At 44.2% G+C, this 25,342-nt stretch overlaps 2 protein-coding genes across 2 annotated transcripts; both read right to left on the bottom strand.

Moving 5' to 3' along the window:
- Positions 1–312: 312 nt before the first annotated feature.
- On the bottom strand, positions 313–2,129 carry LOC127766372 (uncharacterized). The gene is made up of 5 exons (XM_052291430.1): positions 2,055–2,129; positions 1,706–1,870; positions 754–915; positions 590–666; positions 313–376 (listed from the first exon to the last, which is right to left on the bottom strand). Exons 1-5 carry the CDS (start codon positions 2,127–2,129, stop codon positions 313–315), a joined length of 543 nt encoding a protein of 180 aa, XP_052147390.1.
- Positions 2,130–3,372: 1,243 nt separating this feature from the next.
- LOC127766938 (uncharacterized) lies at positions 3,373–19,938 on the bottom strand. The gene is made up of 15 exons (XM_052292113.1): positions 19,794–19,938; positions 19,594–19,662; positions 18,895–19,059; positions 18,143–18,274; positions 17,378–17,517; positions 16,848–16,958; positions 16,435–16,560; positions 15,849–16,001; positions 9,317–9,424; positions 7,925–8,095; positions 7,757–7,836; positions 5,293–5,424; positions 4,701–4,840; positions 3,579–3,687; positions 3,373–3,498 (listed from the first exon to the last, which is right to left on the bottom strand). The coding sequence occupies exons 1-12, from the start codon at positions 19,864–19,866 to the stop codon at positions 5,361–5,363; spliced, it is 1,392 nt and encodes a 463-aa protein (XP_052148073.1). The 5' UTR covers positions 19,867–19,938; the 3' UTR covers positions 3,373–3,498; positions 3,579–3,687; positions 4,701–4,840; positions 5,293–5,360.
- Between the last annotated feature and the right edge of the window lie 5,404 nt (positions 19,939–25,342).

Raw genomic sequence — 25,342 nt, 5'->3', positions numbered from 1 at the left:
CGAATGCACCATGTCTACAACATAAGGGAACTAAACTAAAGATCAGATTTGTAATAAGACGATGAAAATGACAAGAGTTCTAGACGATGTCATGTCATGAGCAGAGAACACTGGTATTAACACCAAGGAGAGCTTAAGGCGACATTTTTTTCCCCAACATGATAGGCCTAAGGGGGCACTACGCAGGCATCATGGTAGTATGCTACTACTATGCGATCCAAAAGGTGATACTTACTTAGTATTACGGCCGTTTTCTGGACAATAAATATATTACACAAAACGTGCAGCCAAAGCCAGTGCTGGTAAACTTATCTAATCTGATGGCTTGAAGCTTTTTGTAGTAACATGATGCTTCTTCATCGCCTCGACCGCCTCCCTGCAAGTGTGAAATCAAGTTAGCCACAAGTTCAACTTGGTTCCACGTGTTTAGACTAAACGGAAAAAAAGGTGCAGCTTGAGAGATATTTCAAATGCATACACCATTATAAAGTAAATAGTTGAATCGAGAGCATAATACACAAACATGTTCAATCTTATTCAATAAACTGTCCAACATGATAGAAATGGAACTCGGTTTAAGACAGAATACCGGAATACTTTCTCCATCTCAGCATTCAAAGGATACTTCAGTCCAGCCAAGAATGCGTCACATGCCTTTTCATACTCCTATGGATAAAAAATTGGGGAGATTACACAAAGGAAGTGACAAGAAAAAAAATAGTGCAAGGTGAAGAAACAAAGATTTTATCTGACCTTCAGCAACATGAGAGCAGCCCCTTTCCTGTAGTAACCTTTTAACCATTCAGGCCACGATTTTATGCAATAATCAGCATCAAACAAAGCTTCGGTCATTTGAAGATGGCAAAGGCTCCTATTGGAATACAATGTTGCATCAGTAGGATCCAGCTCAATTGCCTGCATCAAAACACAGGATCAAGATGCTCAATTACCCAAGAGAGCGAAGTTTGTTTGAGAAAGTAGGCAGAACTTCTATCGTATCATAGAAGGCAGACAACATCCTATTTTTGATGCGCTGGAAGATAGCAACAGTCCACATTACAGAAAACACCGGTTCCCATGTCTATCAATGATAACAGGGGTATATTCATGCTCCGTGATAGTTTTGAACAGAAACATGAGTAGACTTCTCGAAACATTCTGGACATTGTTCTAAAAGGTTTGCTGAAGCTTGCATGAATTGTTTCCAACAATAAATGCACTCACAATCACTGTGCTGTTTGGCTAAATAATTAGGCATGCTATAGTAATACAAAATCATAATAAATGTGTGAAATAATTTTAGACAGACCTATAATAAGATAGGCTTATAATAAATACACTCACAAGCAGAGGCTACTCCATTCAGTCGAAAATATATTTATATATTTATGTATTTATGTTTCATAATAAATGCACTCACAAGCAGAGGTACAACTTTGAATAAGATCATAAAATCTTAAAAGTTAATGATATTATGAAACTTCTTTTCAAAACAAATACAAACATACCAATTTTATGTTTTGAAACTAAGTATTTTATAATTTCTTGATCAACTGGAAAAAGTCAAATGACATATTCTTTACTAGAGAGAGTATTTTTCTATGTCTATCCATACTTCCATATATGTTGCAAAGAAGATATATCCAAGCCAACAAATCGGATTTTCTTTCATGGAAAAAAATGTGGCTTGCTCATGTCATCGTACCTCAGTGTAGAAAATTGAGGCGCCATGGTAGTCCTTTCTCTTAACAGCTTTCTCACCCTGTAGTTTGAGCTGAGCCTTTTTATCCTGCTCATCATGCTTGTCCTTAATAGCTTTCTCACCACGTAGTTTGAACTGAGCCTTTTTATTATGATCATCCTGCTTGTCCTACATCACGAAGAAAAACCAATTTAGGCATATACCGATACCAAATGTCCAAAATCTTTTGAAGATAAAAATAATTCGATGAAACAATTTTATATAGCAACAAAAGTCATAGGCATTTTTAAAATATATTGGATTTTGATTTAAAAATGAAACCACAATATAAGGTGCAAACTGAAACAATGACCTGCACTCTTGTATGTTTCAGAACAGAACACCGCACAAGGGTGATACAATCTCTTATCTGATATCCCACTCGCATTGTTGGAAAATAATGGTACTAATTAGTACATAGGTGCAACATAAACCAATCCAAGTGAAAGGGCCTAGCGGTTATAGTGCTCAAGTAGCACCTCTAGGTCTTACGTTTGACTCCCCACAGGAGCGAATTTCAGCTCTAGTTAAACTCGCTGGCCCCTCGTAAAAATATGTGTTAAGAATCGACCTATGAAGGGCAGGCCCTCGTGTAGGGGGTAGGTGCCTCAAAGCATGGGTTAAGTTCCTAATTGCAACAATAGAATAATCACCCTCCTATAATTTTTCTCTACAAAGTTGTTTAACATTTTATATTGATATAAAAATAAACAAGTAGATTTTTCAACTACTTGATATTGCTTCTCAACAACTATATATGTTTCCTGCTCTAAACAGTAAAATAAACAGCACTATGTTAGAAGTTTGTTGGTACAAACTCAGCTGGAAAACTGTTGTGTTTCTTTGGAAGTAAATAGTATGAACTAGAGAAAAGAAGATTGTCAATAAACTCATGTAACCCAACATGTCAGTGCAAATTTTTTATGCTATAAAAAATTGACAGATACATAAGGAAATACAGAGCAATCACAATGAATTATTCACATTCACACCTTGGGCTTTGAACATTTTGATCTGGCATGCTTTGATTTGGCATGGGCAAGAATTCCTTCAACAGTCCAGTTTGACACAGCTCGAATGGGGGAAGTTAAGGGAAACAGTAATTCCACATCCTTTCTTCTTCCATAGCTTGCAGCAAGTTGTATTGGCAAGGCACCACACTGCAAAGTAACAGAATAACAATTATATAACTACTACCTCAAAAGCAATTTAGACCAAGGCAGGAATATCACAAGCATTCATTATACAAATAACATAAGTAGTATATTAGGCAATTAATAAATAGAAACGTGCATAAATAGATGGATCTATTATGCCATTTCAGGTGAATTTAAATGTCATCTGAGCTTCACTTTAAATGTCTTGTGAGCTACATCTTATAGAAGTCTCAACATCAGTCAACCCAAAAACCAATTACATACTAGCAAAAAACTTAATTGTTTCTACACGTGCACAATTCATTCCAACATTTTAGTTACTCATATTAGTAGTCAGATCCAACTCTCAATAGTCAAGGCCCAAAGGGTCACGGTGACAAGTCACAATTATATAATGGGGGTATAGCTAGTACTGATCTCAACTTTTGGATAAGAAAAGGAAACGAGCAAGTAAAAATGAGTACAAAAACTCACATGACAAGTTGGGATATTAGGGTCTGCACCAGCCTTTAGCAAGTATTTAATGCAGTTAGTCAAGCCATTAGTAATTGCTACCACCAACGGAGTGTCACGATCATTGAAGTTAACGTCAGCACCTGCCTATTTGTATGAAACAGACAAAATTGTCAATGCCACTGTTCATACAAATAGATTGATCACATAAAGAGGATTCAAGTTACCTCGACGAGTAGTTTTACACTTCAGTGAAACAGATTCAGCTAATCCTTGAGAAGTAGCATGAAGAGTTGCAACCAACGGTGTACCTAACTCTTCTGAAACCTTGTTTGGCTACATTGGGAAAAAATATTGCTTTTAGTGAAAACATACTGAATGGCATTTGTTAGAGAATATGCCAGATATTAAATGCTGGGATATAAATATAGATGCAAATTAAATGCTGTTATTCTTCTTAATAGAAAGATGAGCAATCCTTTTGTGCATTCCCTAAAAGGCATTTGCTCTTCTCATGAACCTCCATACTTTATTCAATTATAAGCCCTATGCAATTTACAATACATGGCTAAGTGTCAACTGCAACAACAGTTTTTCAATCCAATTGTGTATGGGAGTGTGTCGATCAATTGGACCAAAAACACAGTTTTTTCATGCATGGAGTAAGATTTATCACTCCACACTTAAAAGTTAAGGTAAAAAGGAGACTCAAGCTTGAGTGGCAAGGTTCACAACCTTGTGTGCCCACCATTGCACCCCACAGAGTATCTAAGAAATCTACCGTGTTCCTGCACTAAGATAGGGGGGATGCAAATCCATAACACTATTAGCACCTAATATCTGTCAATTACGTGTGAATGATGGAAGATCATAGAGCAAGGGCTATGGTACACAACATCAACAATAAAACATGCAAGGCATTTAAGTCTTCAATATTTGAATTCATAGTAATCCAAAATACTATAGGAGATGAATAATACTCTCTCCGTTTCATATTATAAGTCGTTTTGTCTTTTTTCCTAGTCAAACTTCTTTACGTTTGACTAAGGTTATAGAAAAATTTAGATGTATTTTTAACACAAAACAAATATGTTATCAAAATATATTCAATGCTAGATTTAATGGAACTGATTTGGTGTTTAAAATGTTGCTAATTTTTTCTATAAACTAAGTTTGACTAGAAAAAAGTCAAGGTGACTTATAACATGAAACGGAGGGAGTAACAATTACAATAAAAAGGACAAGAGAAAGATCACAGTGGATCCGAGATCCAAAGTACTACATGCATGTGCATTATACAAAGTTAGCACTAAAAGCTCACTTGAAAAGAGATATAATCTATTTCTTACATCTGCATCGTGCTCCAATAAAACTTTCATGACGCTGGCCTTCCCATATGCAGCAGCAATATGTAGTGGTGTCCCATGAAAATAAGCTATCTCAACGCTAGCTCCTCTAGATAGCAACAGTCGTTCTACTTCATCATGCCCTAAACAAAATGCACAAAAGTAACATGACAATATTGACATGAAAAATAAGGAATTATCAAATAAATGGCTAAACAACAGACGAGTATATATTCTTCAAAGATTCATGATTCGTAATAATAATATTTTTCCTGTCCTACCTAGACACCAAAGAATGCATCTTTTACCTGATGGAGTAAATTATTTATGATGTGATGCAATCCGATGATATGGGTAACTGAAAGAACACAATATATTTATTCCCACTTTATTATAACAAGGCAAATACAAATTCCAGAATGTACAAACATTCATAATGAAAATAAGTAAAACTGGAATATGTACAAGTTATACCATCTCCTAGAAAATCAGTCAAATCAATCATTCCTTCTAGAACCGTGCTACGTATTTTCCTCTTTCTTTTATCAAGAAATTAACCGGTCAACGTAGATCTGAATGAAAGTAGAAAGGTAACCATTTTTTGCAGCGCAGTGAAGAGGAACAGAGCCTGCATTGCACTTCTTATTTGGATCAGCCCCACGGTCAAGAAGGTACCTTGCAGTAGCCAGCCTTCCATCCAACGCAGCAGAAGCCAAAGCTGTTATGCCTGGGGGGACCGGATAACATCAGAAGCAAAAAATCCACATTAGAGATCATCGGCACATGATTATCTCCCAGATGACGCAATACACAAGATGAGCAAATATGCGAGCAGGGCAGAGCAGAGCAGAGCTCTACGTATGAACATCGCGCGTACCAAGCTCTCTGCCGGCATTGATGTCGAAGCCGAGCTCCTCCACCATGCACCTGCACGCGTCCACTTCCCCCAATCGCGCTGCGGCCTGGAGCGGCCCGATGCCCGAGAAGCTGATGTCGTCGGCAAGCCTCGCCTTCCCCTCCGCGTCCTCGCCGCTCGCCAACTCTTTTTTTTTTTGAACGACTCGCACGAGACGGTGCGAAGTTCTATTAATAGAGCAGGAAAAAATTACAAGATTATAACCCTGGAGGGTTGTAACCAGGAAAAAGAAAAAAACCCACCACCCACACACCGACATCGCCAACACACAAGCCCAGGAGAAGGCTAGCACCGGACCGACCGCCGCTAAGCGTGACCAGCCACCACTAGACCAACAAAGGGACACAGCTGAGATCGCTCCCTAGGGGATGCCAAAACGACGTCTTCAAGAAGAGAAGCGACGGAAAAACCGCCACCGCCAGCAAAACAAAAACAAAAAAAATTCCAGAAAAATAACAGCAGTAAGAAGCGGCAAGTGGGAAATGGACGCCGTTCGAGTTGGGGAGGGAGGGAGGGCAAGCTCACTGCTCACCCCTGAGGCGGCTGACGTCGCCGTGGGTGGCCGCCTCGAAGAACTGGCTCTGCGGGCCGCCGTCGTTGAGGTACGGGAGCGCGCGGCGAAAGGCGAGGCCCATGCGGAAGCCGAAGCTTGGGTTAGGGTCGCCCATGGCGGCCCGCCGCCGCCGACACGAGCAGCCTAGCTAGGGTTTTCGCCTCGAGAGAAGGCGTCGCGACGCGAGCGTTGGTGTATTGCGTCCGGGAGATGGGCGTAGTGCGTCCAGGGCAATCGCCACCTTCTGCTGCGTTGTTAATATAGCAGGAGGCTGGCTGCGCGTCTCACTCTCATGGGCCGTTTGGATAAAAAGATTAGGGCAAGTACTAATGTTCAATATATTGTCCCTCTCACGGACCGTTCAGAGCAAGTTTAATTTTAATAGTATAGCCAACTACTAACTCTAATTCATTTATAGTCAATTTAATAGCTCATCCATACAATAGTTATATACTAGTACACTATTAATACCTGGTCCTATCTATCTTACATACACCGCGTCTTGGAGTCCGTGCTACAGCTGGCTACAAATCTGTAGCCCGCTACTCTTCTCTCTCCTTATCTATCTCCTTAAAATATGTTTGCAGCTGGCTTATAGCTTGCTATTGTACAATTTGTACCTGCTCTTAGATAAAGATTAGGACAAATACTATAATGTTTCATATGTTGCCTCTAAGAGTGTCACATTGGATTGAGTGATAAGGTGGAGGAGAGAAGTGAGGAGAGATAATATGAGCCACCCCTAAATTAAAAGGCAAACCTTCACACAAATTTCAACAAGGATGTGAGAGTATTAGAGATATTGGTATTTATGTACTAGAGGTGATATATTGTATGGGTTGTCTCTTCATAAGTGAATAAAATAGATAAATTTAGAGGAGATAGTTACATCTACTATAACACTTGCCCTTACTAGAATGAAATCCCTCGTGAGATGAAACCAAATCATTTTCCGTATTTTCCAAATCTCCAACGCCCTGGATTTCCATAATAAGGCCGAATCTTCAGCTTGATTTAGCTTTTCACCAGCAAGTTAAACAAAATAAACTATGAACACACTTTAAATATAGGTTTATTTGAATTTTTAAAGAAACTTATACTATATAAAAAGGTTTTACAAAAAAAGACACATCAATATAGCGGTTGGCTCGAATGTTTCGTTTAGAAATTTTCCGCATACAAGTTAATCTGATAGCGGAGCATATATATATATATATATCCGCAATGATTTGTTTTCATAGATCGACCATAGCGCAGATACTCTTAGGGCTCCTTTGAATCGCAGGATTGAGAAAACGTAGGAATAGGAAAAACATAGGATTTTGATAGGAATGTAAGTGTAAAACAGAGGATTCGTAGGCTGGATGATTAGTTTGTACCATTTAATATATGCACCAAACAATGCATTGTGGCTAAACTATTCTGGGCAGCAAAGCTTATTAATAACATGGTATGTGCAAGCAACCAAAATATCTGTATCCGTGTATAATCGACATTGCTTACATAAAAAATAAAGTGATTTGTCGTCCAAACTCCACAGAAAAAACCATACATAGGAATAGTACGAGACATCATAGATAGAAGCATTACCACATCACTTTCTCAATCTCGGCATTAGCAGGATCCAGTTTCAGCGCGTTCAAGAATGCCTCAAATGCTTTCTTGTGCTCCTGTGGACAGAAAATTGGGGGGATGATCTAACATGAAGCTTATGTAAAGGGCAACATGTGACTAGCACACTGCAACAAATTTTCTGACCTTTAGCACCACCAAAGCAGCTCCTTCCCGGTAGTGACCTTTCACCCACTTAGGCCGCAGTTCTACACATCTATTTGCGTCAAGCAAAGCCTTTTGTGCTTCTCCAATTTGTAGGTTGCAAAGGCTTCTGTTTGAATACAAGGTTGCATCAAAATAATCTAGCTCAAGTGCCTACATCAAATTGAAGATAGAAGTGCATAATATGTACAAAATGAAAGAGTGAGGCAGTAAGGGAAATTTGGTGAAAGATGAATGCATCAATCAGGAATTCATTTTAGGCTAAAGTTTCAATTTGAAAACCACCGTAGCTAATAGTGTCCAACTTTCCATATGCTAGCTGTCTAATATAGTAGCACCCAGACGAAGAAATATTATTTATGCAAATCTTTCAGCCTAGTTTCTCGTTTTTCTTCTCTTTATAGGTTATTCGTAAAATAACTATAAGGGTTGATATCCCCACTCCATAAAATCAAAGATGCATGGTCCCTCCTATGTATTCTTATTTTTCTGACAAAACAACTTCGGCACATCTAGAAGATGCCATAGATTTTATCCAACACCATGTAGTTTACATTATAAAAATGGTTTGTAATTTGGTTAAGACTTGTACTCCCTCCGTTTCATAATGTAAGACTTTCTAGCATTGCCCACATTCACATATGTGTTAATGAATCTAGACATATATATGTGTGTAGATTTATTAACATCTAGATGAATGTGGATAATGCTAGAAAGTCTTACATTATGAAATGGAGGAAGCAGTTACAAATTGTCAACTAGTCAATTTGCTTAGGCACACAAAAACTCTAAGTGTCCAATGTCCATGACATAATCAGATATAGGAAAATAGACATACAATTTACTCCCTCCGTTTCAGGTTATAAGATGTTTTGACTTTGGTCAAATTCAAATTGCTTCAGGTTTGACCAAGTTTATAGAAAAAAGTAGTAATATTTTTGATCCAAGATAAACTTATTATAAAAATATAATTAATTATTAATTTAATAAAACTAATTTGATAATGTAAATATTATTATATTTGTCTATAAACTTAATTAAATTTGAAGCAGTTTGACTTTGACTAAAGTCAAAAACATCTTATAACCTGAAACGGAGGAAGTAGCAAATTGGAGCCAATTCACAAGAAAATCAAAGTACATAAGAAGCACAAAACACAGTTTGACAGAATATTATCTTCCTTCTCTTAAAAGTTAAACTATTTATCTTCTTAATATAAAACAGTAACTCCCTGTCCTCCTCGAGATTTACCTCAAAAAAAAACTTACAACTGTTTTGTTCCTTACACACTAGCACAAGGAAGGTTGAATCAATGATGCACACAAGAGCACTACAACATTAAAACATCGGAACAAGTAAGATGCAAGCACATACCTCGGAGTAGATCTTTGACGCGGCAAGGTAGTCATTTCTCTTAACTGCTTTTTCTCCCTGTGATTTTAGCTCAGCCTTTCTGTCATTGACCTTGCCACATGACTCGTCCTAAATAAGAAACATAAATTAAGCCTGGCAAAACTACAGAATATGCAACATAAACTACAGAAACAACTGGCTGGCAAGTTGCATCCCAATGGAATCAAACACAAGTGCACACAAAGTTGAAAAGCACACAAAGGTGAGCTTGTTTGGATAGAAAGGTAAATTGAACAAAACTCCCCAATAATCCTTTTGCTTGTGGAAATAGATCCAACAGGCTTGCGAGGGTTGGAACTACATATACAACTTCCATATGCCCAGTCTAAAATAATTAAAAAGATATTGGTGGCACTCAATGATTGCAGAGCATGTTTTCATTACCAGGGAACAATCTGCTTAAAAATCCACAACAATCTGGGGGATTATCTAAAATCCATCTACACAGACAAGTCCTAGAGGAAAAGAAAACTCTGCAGGCCACAACTATCCTCTTTAGATATTTGAGTGGCAGATTCTTACAATATCACATGTATCAGTTCTGTTACCATATCATTGTTTTTGTAAGTAGAAACCATGCAGTACTTTTATATGTTAGCAAAAGGAACACAGGTTTTGGGGCTAGTTTAATCTCTATTCTCCACTCAATCAACTATGGCTCGTTGGATACATATATATATAGGCTAGTGGCTTACACCATAAGGTATAGGCTAGTGGCTTACATGCTAAGAAACTAGGAGTGGCTTACATCCTAAGGAAAACTAGGAGTGGCTTACATCCTAAGGAAAACTACTAGTGGCTTACATCCTAAGGCAGCCAACTATTATTCCAAAAATAGATGTTAAAAGCACATAGTAAAAACAAGACTTAATCTGTCATTCTCCCCCTAAGTCTTGTGTGGCGCCTTTTGGGGAATTTGAACCATTCCAATCCTGGCGCGGAACTCCTGGAACTTGACCCGCCCGAGGGACTTGGTGAGAAGATCGACGAGCTGATCCTGGGTGTTAATGTAGCTGGCCTTGATGCTCCCCTCCTCCAAGCAGCTCCGAATGAAATGATACTTGATGCGGATGTGCTTGTTGCGCTCATGAAAGACGGGATTCTTTGCCAAGGCCAAAGCGGACTTGCTGTCCACCCTGAGCTCCACTGCTTCAGCGTCTCTGCCCAAGAGATCTCCCAGCAGCCGAGCCAACCAGAGAGCTTGAGTTGAGGCGGTTGTGGTAGCGATGTACTCCGCCTCGCAACTAGACAGGGCCACCACTTGTTGCTTGACCGACTGCCAGCTGATCAGGCACTTGCCGAGGAAGAACAGCATGCCACTGGTGCTCTTGCTCGTGTCGCTGTCGCCGGCGAGGTCACTGTCGCTGTACCCAATGAAGTGCTGCGCACCGGGACACCTCGGGTAGTGCAAGCCGTAGTTGGTGGTGCCCTCGACGTAACGGAGGATCCTCTTGACAGCCTGCTGGTGCTCTGTCGTCGGTCGCTGCATGAACCGGCTGACATAGCCAACAGCAAATGCCAAATCTGGCCGCGTGTGGACGAGGTAGCGAAGGTTGCCCACAATACGCTGGTACGGCGTGGCGTCGACCTCCTCAGCCGTGCTGTCGCGGCTCAACTTCAACCTTTCCTCCATGGGAGTGTAGGCTGGGTTGCAGCCGGTGAGCCTGCCCAACTCGACGATGCGCTTGGCGTAGGCGATCTGGTGAAGGGAGATGCCAGAGCTGTCCTGGTGGACCTCGATCCCCAGGTAGAAAGAGAGAAGGCCCAAATCGCTCATCTGGAAAGTCGCCTTTATCTCCTCCTTGAACGCCTCCACCTCAGCCTCCTTGGTGCCGGTGATCACCAAGTCGTCGACGTAGACGCCTACCAACAGGGCATTGCCGTCCTTGCCTCGCCGGTAGACAGCAGCTTCGTGAGAGCTCTGCTGGAACCCCATTTGCTTGAGAGTGGAGTCCAGCTTGGCGTTCCAAGCTCGGGGCGCCTGCCGCAAGCCGTAGAGGGCCTTGCGCAGGCGGAGAACCTTGTTCTCCTTGCCGGGGATGACGAATCCCGGCGGCTGGTGGACGTAGACCTCCTCCTTCAGGTCTCCGTTGAGGAAGGCGGACTTGACATCCATGTGGTGCACACGCCATCCTTCCTGGGCCGCCAGCGCGAGGAGACAAACAGACTCCATTCGCGCAACGGGCACGAAGGCGTCGTCAAAGTCGACTCCCTCCTGCTGAACGAAGCCGCGCGCCACCAGACGCGTCTTGTGCTTGATCACCGCCCCGGCCTCATCCTTCTTGAACTTGTAGACCCACTTAAGGGTGATGGCGCGGTGGCCGACAGGAAGATCTGCCAGCACCCACGTCCGGTTTGACTCGACCGCGTCCATCTCGTGCTGCATCGCAGTGCGCCATGCCACATCTCCATTCGCCTCTGCGAAGGAGCAGGGCTCGCCGTCCTCATGCTCCAGGTGCAGCTCGGCCTCGAAGTCGCGTGTCGCCAGTCCAGGGACGGGCTGATCACCGAAGATGTTGTCCACGGTGCGGTAGCGCAGAGGCTCGTCGTCGTGGTACGCATCAACACGATCCTCGTCGTTGGACAACAGAGTGGCGAACTCCACCGGTGGTGTGGGCGCCGGTGTAGGAGAGCAGGGCGTAGCCGGTGATGGAGGAGTCGCTGGTGGTGTAGGTGGTGGAGGACTCGCCGGAGCTGATGGCGAGCCAGGTGCCGAGGTGGACGAGCTCGGTGAAGATGAGCTGCTACCTCCCCCGGCTCCCCCAAAGTGGACGTAGTCGACGACGAAGTCTCTGAGAGTCGAAGTCGAGCCGTCGTCCACTGCCTTGTCCCAAGCCCAACCTCACCTTTCGTCGAACACGACGTCCCGAGAAATGCGGACGCGCTGCGTCGCAGGGTCGAGGATGCGGTAGGCCTTGACGCCCTCCGCATAGCCGATGAAGACTCCCGGCGAGCTCCGGTCGTCGAGCTTGCCGACGTGGTTGAGCTCCTTGGCGAAGGCGAGACAGCCAAAGACGCGGAGGTGGCTCACCACCGGCTTGCGCCCGTGCCAGGCCTCGTACGGCGTCTTGCCGTCAAGGGCCTTGGTGGGCGAGCGGTTGAGGAGATGGACGGCAGTCATCACCGCCTCCCCCCAGTAGATTGTCGGCATCCCTCTTTGCTTGAGGAGGGCGCGGGCAGTGGCCACCACTGTCTGGTTGCGGCGCTCCACAACGCCGTTCTGCTGTGGGGTGTATGGCGCGGAGAAGTGGCGCTAGATCCCCTCGGCGCAGTACGCCGCGAACTCAGCCGCCGTGAACTCGCCACCGTTGTCGGTGCGTAGCACCCGAAGCTTGCGGCCGCACTCCTTCTCCGCAGCAACTTGATGGCGCTTGATGGCGTCTGCAGCCGCTGCCTTGGAGTCGTGCAGGACCACCCACATGTAGCGGGACACGTCGTCGACGAGCAGCAGGAAGAAGCGCCGGCCTCCAGGTGTGGCCGGAGTCACGGGGCCGCAGAGGTCACCGTGCACGAGCTCCAGCTTCTCCTTGGCGCGGAAACTTGCTTGGCGGGGAAAGGGGAGTCGCCGCTGCTTGGTGAGGACGCAGGTGTCGCAAAACTGCTCCACGTGCTCGACTCGCGGCATGCCCTGCACCATCTCCTTGTTGCCGAGCTGCTTCAAGGCCCCGAAGTTGAGGTGCCAAAGCGCTCGTGCCACCGCCATGCATCATCGTCGCGGCGGGCTGCAAGGCACACGGGCTGCGCTAGCTGTACATGGAGAACATAGAGGCGGTTGGCGCCCCTGTTCACCTTGACGAGAAGGCGACGATGGCGATCCCAAACCCGCAAGACCCCGTCCTCTATCTCCACGCGCGAGCCGTTCTCATCCAGTTGTCCCAAACTGATGGAGTTCCTCGGCGCGGGGATGTAGTAGACACCGGTGAGTAGCCGGTGCTCGCCGGTCTTGGCGGTGAAGAGGATGGAGCCGACGCCCTTGATCTCCACGGCGGAGGCGTCCCCAAACTTGACGGAGCCTTGAACGTTGGAGTCAAGCTCGGAGAAGAATTCCCGCCGCCCGGTCATGTGGTGAGTGGCACCGGTGTCGAGGCACCACCCGACGATCTTGTCGCCGCAGGATCCGTTGCTGAGGAAGACGTGGGCCGCGGCTCGTCGAGGTGGAGGGGCGCGGTAGCGTCCGATACGGGAGTGAAGTGCGGCTCGATGCTTCCGTGTACGAAAAACAGAGCCACCTCGTCACCCTCCTGCGCTTGAGCGACGTGTGCTGGACCACCGTGCTTCGCCTGCCGGCAGTCCTTGGCCCAGTAGCCGGTCTTCCCGCAGTTGTGGCAGGTGTCGTCGCGGCTGCTCTTGTGCTCGCCATCGGCGTCGCCAAGAGCGCCACTACGCGCCTTCTCCCACTTGCGTGGTCGACGCTTGCGGCTGCTCGACGATCCCGAAGCCGAAGAGCCTGTGGCCTCCCCCTTCTTCCACTCCTGCTGGCGGGCGAGCCACTGCTCCTTGGTGAAGAAAAGCTTGCCACCAATGGTGATCGGCTCTGAGGGAGGTAGCTGCTTGCGGTTGTCGACGGCCTTGAGGCGACCCATCACCTCTTCGATTGTGAGCTCGGTGAAGTCCAGCAGCGTCTCGATCGACAGAGCCAGCTGCGTGTACTTCTCGGGGACGACGCGAAGGAGCTTCTCCACGGCTCTCTCCTCGTCGATGGTGGTGTCGCCGAGCTACGCCAACCGCTGCTGCAAGGAGTTGAGGCGGAGAACGAAGTCATCGATGTCCTCACCCGGCTTGAAGGCCAGGTTCTCCCAATCCTGACGCAGCTTCTGAAGCATGGACCTGCGGGCGCGGTCGCTGCCGATGCGTGCCGAAGCGATGGCGTCCCAGGCGTCCTTGGCAGTCCGCTTGTTCACGGTGGAGGACTGCATCTCCAACGGAACAACAAGAAGGAGCGCCTCCAACGCCCGCCGATCTTCCCCGTAGTCGATGTCGCCGTACCGGACCGCGTCCCACATGTGGCGCGCCTGCAACTTCACCTTCATCACCATCGCCCATTCGGCGTAGTTAGTCTTGGTGAGCATGGGCCATGCGCCGCCAACATCCTTGACGACGGTCTGCACAACGGGAGGAGAGCCGGAGCGTCCACGGCAACCACGGCGCCGGTACGGGGAAGGGGAGGCGCGCTGCCTGCGAGGGCTCCGAGCGCCAATGTCCCGTCCACCCTGCTCCCAGTCGAAGTCCAGTTGTGCCTCAATCGCCGCTGCCTGCTCCCGGAGTCGCTGGGCCTCCAGAGCACGGTCGATCCGAGGATCGCGCCATGGATCATGCCGCTCCTCACCGCGGTGGAGATCTGATCCTCCGCAATGGGGGCTGAAGTCACGATCACGTCGGCCTGCGTGTCGATCCCGGTCTGCGTCGCGTCGCACGCAGGCCGCGTCTGCCAGCTCCAAGTCACGCCGCTCCTCCTCAACTCGCAAAGTAGCAGCAGCAGCTGCAGCCTGCCTGGCCGCCTCCGCGGTGCGTGCTGCTTCAGCGTCTGCCGCCGCGAGACGTGCCGCCCTCGTGGCTGCCTGCAGCCGCGCCTCCGCTTCCTCACACGCCGCGCGCGCTTCCTGTGCAGCCGCTCGCGCTTCCTGCGCAACCCGCGCAGCAGCAGTCGCATAGCTGTCGCCCTCAGCGTCGGCCGCCGACCGCCTGCTGCCTCGTCCGCTGGAAGTGCTTGAGGCATGGAACGAGAGAGAGGGGGAACGAATGGAGTGGAGAGACATTTTTGGATGGATAGTCGATGGAACTCAGATAAACCTTGCTCTGATACCAATTGTTAGCAAAAGGAACACAGGTTTTGGGGCTAGTTTAATTTCTATTCTCCACTCAATCAACTATGGCTGGTTGGATATATATATATAGGCTAGTGGCTTACATCCTAAGAAACTAGGAGTGGCTTACATCCTAAGGAAAACTACTAGTGGCTTACATCCTAAGGCAGCCAACTATTATTCCAAAACTAGATGTTAAAAGCATATAGTAAAAACAAGACTTAATCTGTCATTATAAGCTACTACCTCCGTCCCAAAATAAGGGATCTTGACTATGTATCTGGACATGCCCATGTTTGGTACTATTTCAAACTTCGAATCCAAGTCTACAATCTGCATGATGAAAGCTAACATATAATAGGGATTCAAATGATCATGACGAGAACTATCGAGTGACCCGTTTTATCTTCAGAATTTGGAACTAAGAAAGTGAAAATGAATAAGAGAAAACAAGAATGACTTCTGACAAATCAGAGATATACACATAGGCTGTGTTTAGATTCAAAGTTTGGATCCAAACTTCAGTCCTTTTCTATCACGTCAACCTGTCATACACACAACTTTTCAGTCACATCATCTCCAATTTCAACCAAAATCCAAACTTTGCGCTGAACTAAACACAGCCATAGTTTAAATCATCAAGGTAAACAAGCATAGAACGGTCCAAAAACTTTTAGTTCAAGCCAAACCTTGGGAGTCAAGCGTCTCGATTTCCCATGAGCAATAATTCCTTCAACTGTCCAATTTGTTACTGCACTGATAGGGGAAGTGAAAGGAAATAGAATCTCCACATGATCTCTTCTTCCAACGCTTGCAGAGATTTCTACAGGTGTACGTCCGCTCTGCAAAGTAACAGAAGAAGATAACCTATGTACGATAACTTAACAAAAAAATAAGAATCAAGAGCGTGATTATTAAATAAGCAAGAACCTTGTGGAGGTGGTTTTCCCACCTGAATACTTTCATGAACAGAAATGCTTAACTTATTTGAAGTGCTAAATGACTTAAATTCAAAAGGCAATAAGCCAATAATAAAAGAGTCAACTGAATTAGAACAAGTAATTCAGGTTGAACCATACGTGGTGTGCACTTGTGATGCACAAGCGTACGCATGGAACACCATGTCGGGACCACATACTTAACATACCCGAGAACAGAAAAAAATAATTGTACAACCAATAGAGTAATAATTTAGTACTCAAAGTGACATGTATTAGATCATGCACTAAGAAGAACAACAACTCTAGAAAGAAGAACAGGGCCTAAAAAGCACACCTGTTTATCTGGAATGTTAGGATCTGCATGAACCTCAAGCAAGTACTTGATACAGTCAGTTAAGCCAGCTGTCGTGGCCACCACCAAGGGAGTGTTTGGACAAGCATAGTTCACATCAGCACCAGCCTAGGTTGGCATAATTCACATCAGGACCAGCCAATTCAATTAATACAATAATATGCATAATATAGAAGTGCTTCGTACAGAAATCCATATATTGTTAGATAAACATATATGTTCTGTATTTTCCTTTGTACGAAGGGTTTCCTTGTTTTCCTACATGTACATGTATACATTTGGGCCCACAGCCCTTAGAGATGAATACAAGCACTATGGATAACAATAGCAATTAATAGATTCTCAACTTATAAAGAAGATAATATGAAGAAACAAAGGTGAAGCAGTTACCAGACCTTAACAAGCAGCTTTACACATTCCAAAGAATCAGATTCATCCAATCCATGTTTAGCAGAACAGAGAGCCGTAAGAATAGGGGTACCCCAAACTCCTGAAGTGTTGTTTGGCTACAAATTTAATGCAAGAAACAAAATTATTCCCTACACACAAGTAAGATAACTCACATGTTATAAAAATGTGACTGCGGAATAATAAATAGAAACAGTATAAACACCCATATATTTCTCTGCATTTCCATGTGTTTGCAACAATCTTGTATGTAGTTGTTAAAATTAAACTGTTTAGGACTAATACATTACCCAGTGCTTGGAAACACTGCCAGGACATGTAACAATTAAATATTCAACCGTAAGTGCCTAAAACAATATTATGAAAGATTTATTGGACTTATCAAGCACAAAATATATTAAGAGCTAGTAAACTATGAAGGCGTGAAATACTAAATGAACACAAGCACATAAAAACTCAGATAGTATCAAGATATAAGACTAATGCAAATGACAAAAACAACAAATTTACTTATTACATCTACATGGTGATCCAATAAAATCTTGACGACACCAATCCTCCTATAGAAAACAGCGATATGTAGTGGTGTCCCATGAGCAACAACTATACCAGTCCTGGCTCCACTGGATAACAAGAGACGGACTACTTCTTCATACCCTAAACAAAATGAAAAAAAAAAAGGCACTGTCATAACCTGCTTGTTCGAGAAAAAGAAATGGTACTATCATAACAAAGAACAAGCATTATTAGAACACTACATAGTTAGATAAAAGTAGCTTTTCTGTTAAAAAGATCCTTCCAACCACCCATCTTTCCATAACTAAAAACAAATAAGGAGTTATCGGTCTCTTGGTGAGGTGCTTAGCTCAACAATTAACTGCGTGTTGTTATAATACTACACAGGACATCAAGAAAATGATCGCTAGTGAGGAAGCATTGAATAAATAGTAAAACAAATATAGCTAACATAACTTTGCAAAGAATAATGACAGTGATATTTTAGGCAGGAACACTTCAAATAGCAGGATGGTTTGTAGATTGCCTGCCATGTGGCTACAACAAACTAGTCAAGCATAAAAGGAATATAGGGACACTAATCCAACCTGCAGAAACTACCCCAAAAAAAGTCACAACAATGAATTACTAAATACTTTTTTTTTCACAATTAAGTCCAATGGTTCTTGATTTGATGGTTAAAATTTGAACACATCAGTACATATTCAACAAGACATTTGTAGTCACAAAATGAAAAAATAATAATAGTAGACGTGAAGAGAAAGACCATTTTTCGCAGCAAAATGAAGAGCAACAGAGCCCGTCTCATCTGTCTTATTAGGATCAGCCCCATGCTCAAGAAGATATCTCACAACATAGGCTTCTCCAAACATTGCGGCAGAAGCCAAAGCTGTCACACCTGTCAACAACAATGAAAACAAGTACCTTGTGAGATTACCAACAATTTGGCTCTCCTCTAAATTATTACAGTCCTCAAGCTCATCAAAAAATTTTACACCATACATGCATTTGCCATAGGAAGAATTCCTAGTAGCATGTTAAATAATACACAGTTTGCATGATTTCTAAAAGAACACATCACTATTGGATGGCCTCAGAATATCACATTGCACGGTGTGTATGCATGCACTGGTGTGCATTTAAATTTTTTTGTATTTTAGGAAAGTCTATATGCCCCAGCTAGGTTCTAATAGAATTTAGGAATGCTATATATGGAACCTAAATGGTACCTTATGTTATGTATGGAACTGGATCTTGAAAGTACCACACAAAGTTCATAATAACCTCAAATCCAAAATGCATTTTTTTAATCAATCAAAGCATCTATTTATTGAAAGTTGCTTATTGAAATAGCCCAACTTTCTCATGATGCATCTATTTATAACATAAAAGAATGTAGCATTGTGTGAACTAAATGTTGTGTCACACAACAGGTTGCTTGACATAATCTGTTGAATAAACTAATAAACCATTCCCAAAAAAAAAATGCATTTGATCTAGTGAAAGAGATGCACGCACCATCAGAGAGGCAACCAGCGTTGACGTCAAAGCCAAGCTCCTCCACGAAGTACCTGATGACCTCAATTTTTCCCAGGTGTGCTGCCACTTGCAGTAACCCATTGCCATCTATATTCATATCAGTAAACTTCGCCCTGTCCTTCTCGCCCATTGTATTCACCATTTCTTCAACACCCAAAATTTTGAAGGGGAGAAATCATAATCATGATATGATAAAAGATTGTGCAACCAAAAAAAAAATGCAATTCTACATTACTGCGTCTGGTTCACAATTACTAAAGTATCATCGTGAATCACAAAAAAACAAAAATCTGGCTAGGCACAATTGTACAGCATGAGAAAAAAAATCACAAGGTGAAGGCGTGGAGCACACTTCCAGCAGCATGTAAAACATGGCGGAATCCAATCGCGATGCTAGCAACAAAATAGTCACCCATCAGACATGAGTAGAATTGTAGAAAACAACATGATCCTAATTCATTAGAGCATCGATGCTCGCAAAAGAAAAAAGAAATCGACAAATCGTACGTGTACCAATCCAAACATTGCACGCACGCAAGCAGCAAGAGCCCCCCCACCCCACCCCCCACCCAAAAAAAAAAGCGTACGCACGGCGCAACGCAGACACAAACACGACAAGAAGAAATCAAGCCCGCCCGCCCGCGGCGTCGGAGACGAGGAGGACGGAGGAGCACTCACTCTTGAGGCGGCGGGCATTTCCCTCCGTCACGGCGTTCAGCAACTCGTTCTCCCTCGGGTCGCCTTTTCCTGGAGGAGGAGGAGACGAAGAACACCGAATCAAAAAAAAAAAAAACAGCGCCATTAAAGTAGTACTCGTACTAACCAATTAAGCAGGCATGGCAAGGCAAACTAGGGTTTGACGAGGCGGGGGAACTAACCGATCATGCGGACGATGAGCCAGGAGGCGAATTTGGACTTGACGAACGCCTCCGGCGGCGGCGGCGGATCCATTATTCCGGCGGTGGGCGAGTTGGGGGTTTCGAGCGATGGCTTCGAGGGGAAGGAACAAGGAAGCGGAAGCGGAAGAGGCGGAACTGAAGTGAGGGAGAGAGATTCGGCCAACGGGGCGGGAACGTGGGAAATAGCCTACGCGGCACGCCGGCACCGCCTTGCGCCGTGCGGGTAAGAGCAGGTACCATAGCAAACTCTAAACCAGCTATAAACATATTTTAACATATTTTAAGAAAATAAAAAAAATAATTGTCTATACATTTATTGATAAATTTTCCCCTAAATTTTTGCCAGATGTAATTATAGTACAATTATAATGTAATTATATTGTAACTTGCATGTAACTACATTGTAACTTGTATGTAAGTTTCACGTAATTTCGAATCGTTAGATCTATTACAAGATTTATTTTGGTGAGGAAGAAAAAAAATTACAGCACACACATATGTGAAAGGATTTGTTCCATAATCTCCATTTTACCGAAATAACATTTTATGGAGAAATATTTTAAAGTTACATGCAAGTTACAGTGTAATTACATGCAAGTTACAATGTAATTACACTACGATTGTACTATAATTATATCTGTCAAGTTTTTAGAAAAAAAATTATCAATAAATATATAGCAAAATTGATTGGTAATGAGACTAAGGTTTTATAGCTTACAAAATGTGAGAGCTGGGCCCAAAATGGGTTTGGCTAAGATTTAATAGATTTTTGAGCAAAAATATCTTAAGGGCTGAGTTGACTTGTGAAAGGGCCCATGGACCTTTGTAACACCCTGAAAATTCGACCGACAAAATCAAAACTCTAAAAATACGGATTTCCAAAAACTTTTAAATTAATTGCACCATGCCGATCTTATTCGCCTATTTTATTTAGATTTGATTTCGAAGTTCATTAATCGTGAGTAAAGAATAGTTAATTAGGAATAAACCTTAAAAACAAATTGGTAAAATAAATATAAATTAAAATAAAGATTAGGTGTGGATAGAAATAAATAAAATATTATCGCGACCATATTTGGAATAATTAAATTTTAGTACGACGGAATAAGAATTAACCCTAATTAAAAATTCAAATAAATTATATAAATAAAATATGAGTGATATTAAATTAGGAGGAATTTTTAGTTAGGATAACACAAATATGGAGTAAACTTCATTTATGCGGAAATTAGAATTTATAGGGCTATATTTAAATAGAAAATGGGCTAAAATCGGGATAAATAGGAAAGGTTACTGTTCATTGCGGCATAGGTGTTCGATCGTGGTCCCCCTAGCCCCGCCCCCTCCCCTGCCGCGTGCGCCGCGTCGCCCGCCCGTCACGTGCACCGCCGCCGCTGCCGCGCCGTTCCCGAGCCGCCGCGCGCCCGTCCCCTCGCGCCTGCGCCCCGTCGCGCGGCCGTCCCCTCGCCGTCGCCCTGCGCCGCTGCCGCGCCGCCCGTTCCATCGCGCCGAGCCCCGTGCCGCCGCGCGCGTCGCGTCGCCCCGCCTGTCACGCCGCTCACTCGCCACCCGCCGCGTCGCCGTCCCATCGCCGCGCACCGTCACCATCGCCGCGTCGAGCCCCACGCCACCCGTCGCGTCGCCCGTCTCGAGCCCCGCACCGCCGCCCATCGCATTGCCGCTCCGAGCCCCGCGCCGCCATCGCGTCGCCGCCCGCGCGTCGCCGTCGTCCCACCCCGAGCGCCACCGTCGCGTCGCCATTATGCCGCCGCCCCTCCCCCACCCTTTCTCCCCTCTCTACAAATACCCCCCCTCTCCATTCTCCCCCACCCCATCTCACCCTTCCTCCCCTCTTCCCTCTCCACTGCGCCGCCGTTCCCGTGCCGCCGCGCCGCCGCTCCCGTGCCGCCGTGCGCCACCGTCGCCGCCGCCGTCGTCGCCGCTACCGCCGCCGGTGAGCCGCCCTCCTTCCCTCTCGCGTCCACCGCCGCCGCCGCTCGGGTGGGAGAGAGAGCCGAGAGAGAGAGAGGAAAAGAGAGGCCGGCAGGGAGAGGAAGAGAGAAAAGAAGAAAAGGGAAGAAGAGAGAAAAAGAAAAAGGAAAGAGAGAGGAGAGAAAAAGAAAAAGAAAAGGGAGAAAAAGAAAAGGGAAATAAATAGGAAATTAGGAGGAGATTTAAGATATTTAAAAATATTAGGAATTAATTATAGGATTAACTAAAGTGTAGTATTTGCAAAATAATACTATAATCATAGATTATTATAGATTAATTATGGTCATAGAATCGCAAAATTTAATATAAATTATAGATTATTCTTGGTAATTTCTAAAAGAAATCAATTCGCGGTAGTAGTTTAGATGTAATTAACAACTAAACAATTAGATGAATTTTTATAGACTATTATAGATTATTTTTGGATAATCTCTATAAGTAATCGATTCACGGTAGAAGTTCAGATTTAATCACTAGGAATTTTAGACGTATATTATATTTAATCATTTAGTCATAGACTAAATTAAGTCGTATAATATTTCTAGGATTTCGTCCGATGTTTAGCTCGCGATAGAAATTTCTAACCTATTATATGGATATATTGCTCGGGTAGATTAAATTAAAAACTTATGACAACAAAAATATTTATACCCACAAAATAGTTTAAATCGAAAATTGGGTTTGCCCTAGTCCGCGAATAGTAAAGTTAATATAAAAGAATCGACTTTCGCATTCGACTTCCATTTGGATTTACTTGGATTTTTATTTGAATTCTAACCGAATTCAAATCAATTTTCGCACAAATCTATAGAGCCCGAGGGAGTTGCGGATCCAAGTGAAGGCCAAGACCCGCAAGACCTTGAGCAAGGCAAGTCATCACTATTCTTTGAACATGTTGATCCCATTTGCAAAATTATTTTGTTTACAAATAAAATTGCATGCAATGATGAACATCCTACTTGTGATTATGCCATGCCTTGATAATTGTTTACCCTTAAATCCTTGTAACCATGATTTACGTATAAGTCCCTAGTCAACTATGACAAATGCTTAGAAATGCTACTCTAGATTTATGCATACTCATATTTATCAAATGCTATATGCTTGGGCAATTACCTTTGGGAAGGTAATTGAGATGTGGCATGTGGAGGCATGAGCGCCACATTGCCATGATGTTGATGACATGATTTGTGAAAGGAGAAATAAAACTAAACAACTGTTTTCGACTGGGGCGGACGGAGGATTTGGGTGGTGTCCGGAAAAGGCTAGTGCCACCCCCGGTCAATTAAGGACCGAGCCATGAAGTTAAGCATGAAACGACCCCCCATACAACCGCACTTCTCGTATGGGTATAGACCTAGCGGAATAGATAGCTGAGCGGAGGCAGTATCCATGCATAGTGGTTTCTTGATGTATGAGGCAGGGGCTCTACGGTGGGGCAGCCATTGGTAGGACCGCGAGGCGGGTGTCTACAGTGGTGTCGCCATCAGTAGGACTGCCATGTGAGAATCTTAACATAATTATAACTTAATGCATGTGTGAGTCTTCCTTTCCCGGGTGCGCCAGAACTCCTCTCACTGCTAGAAACCGTGTACGCCTAGAGTGCATGAGGATGTAAAGTTCATGGAGCGGGTACTGCCAATGCGAGGTTATCGAAAAGCTTTGCCGTGGCGCGTCTCATGTGTTGGGACGAGGCTCATGTGTTGGCAGTCGCGGAGTGCGGGTAAACTGTACATCCACTGCAGTGTGAGTAAACCAAATATATTCGAATAGCCGTGCTCGCGGTTATTGAGCACCGGGACATGTATTACACTTGGCTAAACTCTAAATTCTTAACTTGTGTGGGATGGGATATTGCATGATAATTTCTATGCTGATGGAGCCACTTCCTGAGAGGCGGGAATGTGGACGTCCTCAGAAAACCATGACGACTCAACGGCGGGAAGCTATCCTTGGGATCACAATGGATGGTGGACAGAACCGTCACTGTTTAATATGAACACTGGTACTAAAATTTGATCAGTCTGTGCTAGGTCTTAGGTTTGTGAAAAGAATTATAAAACTTGCTTTGTGCAAAAGAACCATAGCCATCCTTTGAATACCCCTGTCATGTGCATTGTTGCTGTGGTGGCTTGCTGAGTACGGTTGGTACTCACCCTTGCAATATACAAACTTAACCAGAGGTCGGAGATGAAGCTCCGAAGGATCCCTATGCTTACTACCAGGAGGGTGATGAAGACGATGGCGCTCAATAGGTCTTAGTTACGGTCGTTGCCTGTGGCAATGGCGTGCCGCTGCCTTAACTCCGCTGCCTTACCTACTTCTGTTTTTGGGATGTATTCCGGACCGTTCGGTCCGATGATTTAAGACTATGCCTGCGGCTTATGATGTAATGATTCGTACTAGACACTCGTGTATGTGCACTTGGTATTTCAGCTATGAATTCGTGTGTACCAGACTACTTGATCCAGGGAAATGGTACTGTTTACATGATTGATTCCTGTTATAAAAACGGGGGTCTACAACCTTGGCCCATTACCACCCCTAAGTGGAGGTGTTTGCTGACTTGCCAGGGTTTCACACAACGAGCTGCTGAGCAGCGGTAGGACGACGGTGTAGGAGGTGTTCACCAAGCGATCGTAGCTGTGGATGCCGAGGAAGATGGTCAGCATGTGGATGTGCACCCTTGTCGCGCTCCTCGATGGCAAAGGGAACATTGTCAAGGTACTTGAGGACCGGGGCAACAAGGTGATGCGTCTAGTAAGCGAGGTTAGGTAAGCCGTGGATCGGGAACATGGCTCACAACCACATTGCTACAATCTGTTACCTGTTGGAAGAGCAGAGTAGGGGAGCACAGCCGTTGTCATGGTCGCCACCGCCGCCGCCTCTCGCCCCTCCTCATCGAACCCTATCCACATGCACTTGCGCCTCGACTTCCTTCTCCTCACGCTACCAGAGCTCAGGCCATATGCACCACTCGAGAGACGGGAGAAAAGGAAAGAGATTGAGAGTGTGGATGATATGTGGGACCTATTTTTTATCAATGTAAACACCCAATTCAAACCAAATCAACCTGCCACATCATCGAAACCCACCATCTAGACTATCAGAAAACCTAATTGACCAAGTCAACTTGCCACACCATCTAAACTTGCCATCTAAATTGTCAGAAGACTTAATTAACTTGGTTTCGCAAGTAAAGGGTTTAATCAAGGCTATGTTGGGCAGCTTACTTTTCATGCGCATACCTTTCAAACTGTTAAATGATTTTTTTTAAAAAAAAATTTATATGAAAGTTACTTAAAAAAATCATATTAAACCCATTTTTTTTAAAATATAAGTAATACTTAATTAATTATACATTAATAAATCACTCCATTTTCCGTGCATGGGAGATTAGTTCCCTAGTGCAAGGAACGAACGAGTATTATGATTTAGGCATGTCAAAACTCGATGTAAAGATGTAGAGATGAGGGATCACAAGTGAACTTACTCCTATACTAAAGATTGCAATTAGGCGATGAAATGATAAGGAG

The sequence above is a fragment of the Oryza glaberrima genome, chromosome 3 (assembly GCF_000147395.1).
Source record: "Oryza glaberrima chromosome 3, OglaRS2, whole genome shotgun sequence".
NCBI classification, from domain to species: domain Eukaryota; kingdom Viridiplantae; phylum Streptophyta; class Magnoliopsida; order Poales; family Poaceae; genus Oryza; species Oryza glaberrima.
Note: the sequence above shows the minus strand (reverse complement) of the source record. Positions and strands in the feature narration are given on the sequence as shown.

Coding starts and splice junctions, on each gene's coding strand:
- LOC127766938 (XM_052292113.1), bottom strand. CDS start 19,866: ATGGATCCGCCGCCGCCGCCGGAGGCGTTCGTCAAGTCCAAATTCGCC. Junction 19,663..19,793: donor GCTCATCGTCCGCATGATCG/GTTAGTTCCCCC, acceptor CTCCTCCTCCAG/GAAAAGGCGACCCGAGGGAG. Junction 16,561..16,847: donor GTGTAAAGCTGCTTGTTAAG/GTCTGGTAACTG, acceptor ATGCCAACCTAG/GCTGGTGCTGATGTGAACTA.
- LOC127766372 (XM_052291430.1), bottom strand. CDS start 2,129: ATGCGAGTGGGATATCAGATAAGAGATTGTATCACCCTTGTGCGGTGT. Junction 916..1,705: donor CCTCAATTTTCTACACTGAG/GTACGATGACAT, acceptor GTTTTGATGCAG/GCAATTGAGCTGGATCCTAC. Junction 377..589: donor GAGATGGAGAAAGTATTCCG/GTATTCTGTCTT, acceptor TCACACTTGCAG/GGAGGCGGTCGAGGCGATGA.